At 41.5% G+C, this 7,384-nt stretch overlaps 1 protein-coding gene across 2 annotated transcripts in view; it reads left to right on the top strand.

The window, feature by feature from the left end:
• The window catches only part of myo10l3 (myosin X, like 3), a 79,385-nt gene that overhangs the window by 40,654 nt on the left and 31,347 nt on the right, over nt 1-7,384 (top strand). For both annotated transcript variants that reach the window (XM_015041165.1, XM_015041164.1), the window contains exons 8-15: nt 150-234; nt 384-490; nt 748-877; nt 2,551-2,669; nt 4,770-4,916; nt 5,748-5,848; nt 6,122-6,188; nt 6,698-6,790. In XM_015041165.1, coding sequence (XP_014896651.1) covers nt 150-234; nt 384-490; nt 748-877; nt 2,551-2,669; nt 4,770-4,916; nt 5,748-5,848; nt 6,122-6,188; nt 6,698-6,790 — 849 coding nt within the window. The remainder of the gene's footprint in view (nt 1-149; nt 235-383; nt 491-747; nt 878-2,550; nt 2,670-4,769; nt 4,917-5,747; nt 5,849-6,121; nt 6,189-6,697; nt 6,791-7,384) is intronic.

Below are 7,384 nucleotides of genomic sequence, written 5' to 3'. Positions count from 1 at the left end.
TTTGAAAGGGGGGGTTTTGGGGGGAAAAAGTTTTTGGGCCAAAACCGTTTTTTTTTTTTTTTTTTTTTTTTACTTCTGTATTATCACAAGCGTTAATTAGAATAACTGAAACAAATGAACCTGCATTCTTGTCATGCTTTCTTTATTAGAACCGCGTGGTCCGGCAAAATCCAGGCGAGAGAAATTACCACATCTTCTACGCCCTGCTGGCAGGAGCAGACAGAGACCACAGAGGTACGTTCCTCCTGAATTTAAATCACATCTACACAACAACATTTGAGCAACTCTAATTGTACTTTACATTTTTTTTTAAAGTCTTGGAAAGCTTTTAAAGCTAATGTTTTATTTTATATACATGTTGTGTTTGCACACTTGTGTTGCAGACATGTATCTTTTGTCTGAAGGTCCAGAGTCGTATCACTACCTGAGCCAAGCAGGCTGTGTTCAGGACAGCAGTCTGGATGACAAGCAGCTCTTTAACAGTGTGATGGTGAGTTGTTCACTGCAGTTCTGCATTCCACCCCCAGGGGACGCCATATACCTTGCTGTTAAATAGAAACGCTAGCATGCAAGAAAACCTTCCAGTACTTCCAGAGCGTACGGGTGATTATTCATCAGTATTTCAAAATACAGCCAAAATTAAGAGCTACAATGTCATTTCTGAGGAAATGACAAGTTTAGCAGATGTTTTGACAGAGCTACTGCGCCGGAAGAATCTGAACTGTAACATGATGTATTATTTTACAGGAGGCTCTTAAGGTGATGGAATTCAGTGAGGAGGAGATCAGAGACGTGTTCAAGTTGCTGTCTGCTGTCCTCCAGATGGGAAACATTGAATTCATGACTGCCGGCGGAGCTCAGATCACTTCAAACGGAGGTGGAGAAAACCACAGTGGCAGCAATATATAAACACATTTACTACACCGTTACAGGCATTATAATATTTATATATCATTATAAAAAAAATTAAAAGGTGTCGCATATTGAACCTACAGAAGTATAACTCTGAGTTAACAGATATGTCTACGCTTTCCTTTTAAGTAGCTTCTTACATCTCTGGGTATCCTCCTTTGACTTATTTTTAAGCATGTCAGAGACACTAAAACTAACGTTGAACCTTCTTCCTGCAGTAACAACATCCACACTGAAAGGTGTTGTGGTCAGAATGACTTAATATCTTTTAGACATGGTGAGGCTCCAGATCTGGTTACTGGTCCAGATCAGATTGAAAATAATCTTATTTTGATCACCAGCTTATTTTTACGTGATTTTTTTTAAAATTATTATTATTATAAAAAAGAAACAGTAGGCTTTGTTATAAAAGTTAAGCATCTAGCCCTTTGATAGCCCTTCTGTGAAGCTGTTATGTTCTGATAGTTACTCCAAACCACAATACTAATAGATAAAATGCTGGTCCTTCTTTTTGTCTGATACTGATCAGAGTCATTTAAGATAGGAGGTTGTTGATACAAATGACTAAGTTGAAACTATTTGCAGTAAATTTAATATAGACTTTGGTGTGTCTGCGTTTGAAAACTCAGTAGCTTTAATTCACTACGTGCTTGTTTTGACAGTGACAGATATTTTGTCACATTAGAAAGTTCAGGATTTCCTCATGATTCTGCCCAAGCATGCTACTAAAGGCTAATATTTTGATAATAAATCACTTAAAATGTGCATAGCTTTATTTCTAAACATGTGTCTGACTCAACACATTATATTATTTAATTGCAATATGTGAAAACTGCTAAGATACTTTCTGGGCATTACAGGGCTGCCTCAGAATTAGACAAGCATAGGAACTTCAGCATATTGGCTAGAAAAAACACTGTGTTGCACACTTTCTAGATTATTTTTTAAAAGACTACGATTCTTAGTTATACCGCAAATATTGCGAAAATCTCATCTTATTTAGTTGAACTGAACCCAGTACAGTGAACTGTCTTGTCTCATAAGCTGAGTGTCAAGTTTTGCAAGCTGCACACAAACACATGTGTTGTGACTGCCTTATAAAAAGATCATATATCTGGAGCTAGCGCTGATAATGGAGGTAACGTAAACTGCAGGTACCAGGAGTTGACTTTAGACAGATACTCAATTAAAAAGTCTTGACAGGAACACCGGTACTACATTGAGACATCCCAAAATGATAAATTGTACATTTTTCAAAATTTAAGTCTAAAATACAAGTCTGTGGAAATACAGACAAAGAAATTTCATACTTTTCCTAAATACGGGAGTGTGTTTAGGGAACCTTTAGTAATGTTGAACCACTGAACCAGTCTTCCCCTGAGTTTGATTGACTTTACACAGGCAGACAAAGCCCTGAACAGGCTGCAACACGATCTCAGGGCTGCTTTGTTCGCTGCGTCTGACCTCTTTTCCGAGGAACCTGTAAACTGCAGCGGTGCCCCGGCTGCAGAGTAGAGTTTCCCCCTGAACTGTGTGGGATCGTGGTGCCTATCTGTTGTTTAACATCAATGTGCGTGAACCGCCTGTGTTCTCCATCACTTATACATTCAACGCACTGTACATCTGCGTGTGTTTCAGTGGTCAGTAACGTCAGCGAGCTGCTCGGTCTGGACTCCTTCCAGCTGTCAGAGGTGTTGACCCAGCGCTCCATGATCCTGAGAGGAGAGGAGATCTGCTCCCCCCTGACCGTGGAGCAGGTAACGACACGGCTAACCCGCCATCCGTTAGACGCCCCTTTGAGGTTGACTTCATCATTGTCCTGTTGGGCGTCTGCTTTCAGGATGGGATGATAGTTAATCTGCGTATTTGTGGTCCCTCCTCTCACTCCCGACACTCAAACAGTAGCACGCCGAGTCTTAGTCTGCTGCCCTCTGCACCACATGCCTCTCCAGATCCCTTGCGTGACTCTCAGCCATTTCCTGCTTTTTGTCTCTGCCAGATTCCCGGCACAATAAAGCCATCGTGATAGCGATCTCAGTCAAAAGCACAATAGACCCAAAAGCTGAGGAGGGGTGAAGTGAGAGCCCTCTCCTCTGGAGGCACTGCAACCAGGCGCCGAAAAGCTGGCACCGTAATTCACCCACGTCTTTCTGACGCTTTGAATTTTCCACGCTGTCGCCTGTAATTAATGCAAACGTATCTCAAGTCATCAACTGCGAGTGATATCCCTTTCACCATATGCCAAAAGAACATTTTGGCCCATGACACTGCCCACGTTTTTTTTTTTTATATATTTTGGTCAGAGCCGAGCGTCCTCGGCCTACTCACATTCATAAATGTCAGTAAATATGCAGCACAGACCTTTGCTATTATCACAGGGACACGAAATCCACAAGACCGCTTTTCATGGGCAGACAAAGAGCTGGTAGTGTCGCCCTGCCGCTGGCCGTTGTGCTCGTTGTGCATGGCCTTTGAAGCTACTTGTCTCCTAAAAGACCTCATTATTCTAGCCCTGGAGTCTTACAAGAAGGACTTCTTCTCACAACGGCCAGAGGTCATCTCCTCCCCCCCTCGTCTTCAGTCCCCACCATCATGCACAAGCAGCCATTCTTCTCACCCCTGTGACGGAGATCCTGGAGCCACCAGGGCCCTCTTTATACCAGTAAGCGGCAAGAAGCTTGATGGATTACTCAGAAGTCCTGGGGTATTGTCGTTCCATGTACAGTACACACCACCACTGTTTTGTTTTTATTTTCAGTTCCAGCACAATACCTGTGCAGGAAGTGTAAGCGGGAAGGTCAAGCTTTTTGTTTGTGCATGGATGGAGTTTGGCTGAAAGGTTCAATGAACCTGGAGGATAATCAGATTTTGGACTGTTAGGTTTAATCTAATTTGGGGGTTGTTTTGTTTTTGTCTGCTTTTTTGTGTTTCTTTCATTTGACAATGTTCTCATACAGTTCACATTGTGGTTGGGAAAAAGAAAACAGGAATGGCAGAGGCCTGGTATGGAAAATATGAAAACTTTTTGGGAGAATTGCTTGGAAGTACGCTACCAAGTTCCTGTGTTGCTTTAGAGTGCAAAGAGCTTTTCTACCCCTATCGCCTTTTCATATTTTGCAACATCACGACTAATGTATTTTATTTGGGATCTGGGTGAAAGTTTAATGTGAAGTAGTGTATGAACGTGATATGGAAGGAAAACTGTATGTGGCTTTCACATTCCGCTGCAACAACAAACCTGAAAAATGTTGCTTGCATTTTGTATTCAGCCCTCATTAATCTGCTTCTCCTAGATAAAACTCAGCTAAGCCATTTATCTCCGGATGATTCATGATTAGGAAAGGCCTGCTTTGTGTAATTTAATCTCAGTTCAAAGCCAGCTACAAAGTTCAGTGCTAAAGGGTTAAAGTTGTGGAGGAGTTTAACTTTTGTTAGCGAAGCGGTTAAGAAGAACGGAAGGAAATCATGAAAGCTTACTAATGAATTTCTCTGAATGTCTTAGTCATTTTTTGAATAGTAGAACATACCTGCTGCGTGTCACTTCTTAGATATGTAGGCAATAAACAGTTTCTGTTGTGACAACAGACATCAGACGAACGCCGCCACAATTCTCCTTTGTCTCCAAACATCTGTTTGCTCTACGGCCGCAGCACAGAGAGGCCTCACACATCATCAGTTTAGCAAATCACTGTTTTAATCTACTCCACCACCATCTGACAGAACTAATTAAACGTCTTCTCCGTGCCGATTCTCATCTTGTTTTGCGACGCCGTCTACAAAAGTCTTCTCTTTTCCTGTGAAAAATGCATTGTGTGGCGCTCACTGTGTCCGTTATCGCTGTGTGTTATCACCTACAGGCGGTGGACTCGCGGGACTCTGTCGCCATGGCTCTTTATTCCCAGTGTTTCTCCTGGATCATAATGAGGATCAACCAGAAGATCAAAGGGAAAGACAACTTCAAATCCATCGGCATCCTAGACATCTTTGGCTTTGAGAACTTTGAGGTGAGGTGATTTGTGAAGTTCCCCAGAGGTTTGTTAGAGAGAACACTGACGAACAAACAGCTGAACGAAGACCAGACGGGTCAGGAAGAAGGTCTGATGCAGGGTTAGATTCAACAACGAGATAACTACTAACCCCAAACTCCTGAAAACTGACCTTAATGGAAGAGTAACATTAGGAAAACCATTTTTGAAAGGACATCACAAGAAATTCTGCTTCCAATTTCCAAGAAGTCAAACATATGAAAGTGGTCAGATGTCTGTAAAATTGCCAGTAAAATTAACATTGTTCTTTTTTTTCATTCTATGAACTACTGACAACATTTCTCCGAAATTCCAAGCAAAAATTTAGTATTTTGTAGAAAACGACAAGTGGTCAAAATAACGAAAAAGATGCAGTGCTTTCAGACCTCAAACAAGTTCATATTCATTTATAAGCAACAATACTAATGTTTTAACTCAGGAAGAGTTCAGAAATCAATATTTGGCCCAGTCAAAGTCCACGTTAGGGTGAACTATCAGATGTTTGACCAGAGTGTATTTGTGGCAAGACTTGAAAAGTAATGTTAAGAAACAATGAAGTGCTTTTGTAGATAACAAAGGACACAGATTTTAATCTTTTAATGTCAGAGGATTGAATACAAATACACCTTTGAAAATTTTTGTTGTTAAAAAAAAAAAAGAAAAATGTAATAATTATTTTCCCTTTCATACCTGCAGTTGGTCTGTCAACATAAAATCACAATAAAATACATAAAGGCTTTTAGTTGTAATGTTTAGGTTTAATTTAAGTCTGTACTGATCTGCTGTAAACGAGATTCTTCTGACCGGCAGGTGAACCGATTCGAGCAGTTTAACATCAACTACGCCAACGAGAAACTCCAGGAGTATTTCAACAAGCACATCTTCTCGCTGGAGCAGCTGGAGTACAACAGGTCAAAACATAGTGCGCAGATACACATCATTTGAACATAAAACAAGAGCGAGACAGAGCCGTTAGCTAAACTGAAGGTGGGTGTCGTCAGGGTGAACGACCAGGCTTTTGGAACAGACTCAGTTTCTTCCTCAGCCAGTTGTATTCTAGTATAAAAGACCAGCAGCCTGGACATGGCTCATTTCACCACATGTGATGCTGGATAACACAGCCTTTATGTCCTTTTGTTTTTTGTGTATATATACATGGTGTGTGTGTGTGTGTTTTCTGACAGGGAGGGGATCCAGTGGGAAGCCATAGACTGGATGGATAACGCCGAGTGTCTGGATCTCATAGAGAAGGTAAAGCAAAGGGAACGTGAGAGAGCACAGTCACCGTGGGGACCGACCGCTAACCGCCCGCCATGGCGGTGCGGGCCGACCCAGACGCCACTCTGTGCTTACATACACTGACTCCCTTCTCCCAGTCTATCATTACGGAGTCTCAGTTTGCATGTTGTTTTTACAGTAATGCACACCAGTCGGTGGTTGGAGGTAGGGTTGATGTAAAACACGACAACAATTGTTATTTTACCACCAGAGATAGACATTATGCTGAAACTGAGTGTTTGCAAAGGCTGGGAAACAATGTAGCCATTTTATTTCTGCGCATTCCTCATATTCGTGTTGCTTCATTTATATTATTCCTGTGGCATTAGTGCCATTTTGAGCATATAAAAATATAAATCAAACCACTGAGAAAGAAAAAAAGAACAGTTTCCTTCTGGTATCGCTATAACGTAAGTTGCCAGACGCTAGGATTACAACTAGTTTGATCATGACTGTCTTTCTTGTGTCTGCGTCTGCTTTAGAAACTGGGCATGTTGGCTCTTATCAACGAGGAGAGCCGCTTCCCCAAAGGCACGGACTACACCCTTCTGGAGAAACTGCACAGCCGACATGCGGTAAGTCCACGCAGCTCAGAGTTCAGAGTTTATCTCTCAACTCAAACAGCTGAAGAGCAAAACGATCACCGCCTGGTTCTGTCCATTTGGCGTCCTGTAGGGGTTAAACCTCCGTCCTGGCCGGTGATTCGCCTGCTGAGCTGAAAAGTCTTTGTTGCACCTTGTGCAGACCCCTCCCTACACGCTTTTACACACAACAATGCTGAAATCTGATCAGCCATTCTCCAGCTCTGATGAGCTTTGTGTGCAGGGAGAGAAAAGGCCTTTCTCAGAACATTTTTGTGACTAAATGGAAAGAACCCTGAGGACCAGCTGAGCTCTCCCTGAGGTCTCGGCCCTGTGTCGTATTTTAATTTTGTTAATTTTATTTTATTTTTTTAATTTCCTCTCATTCAAGGAGAAAAAATTTTGTACTATTGTATGATATAATCCTGGTCAGAGGTTTAGACGTATGCATATAACAGGGATTAACTTAATTTATTCAGAGGATTTAATGATTAATTTTAAAATGTCTTTTTCAGGGTGGGGTAATTACACAACATACAGCTTCAGCCATTTTTTAAAATCAAGAATTTTGTGAACAACTTTGAATTT

This window comes from Poecilia latipinna, unplaced genomic scaffold (genome assembly GCF_001443285.1).
Source record: "Poecilia latipinna isolate Pla-1442-1.1 unplaced genomic scaffold, P_latipinna-1.0 Scaffold540, whole genome shotgun sequence".
In the NCBI taxonomy this organism is placed as follows: Eukaryota; Metazoa; Chordata; class Actinopteri; order Cyprinodontiformes; family Poeciliidae; genus Poecilia; species Poecilia latipinna.
This window is presented reverse-complemented; position numbering and strand designations above follow the sequence as displayed.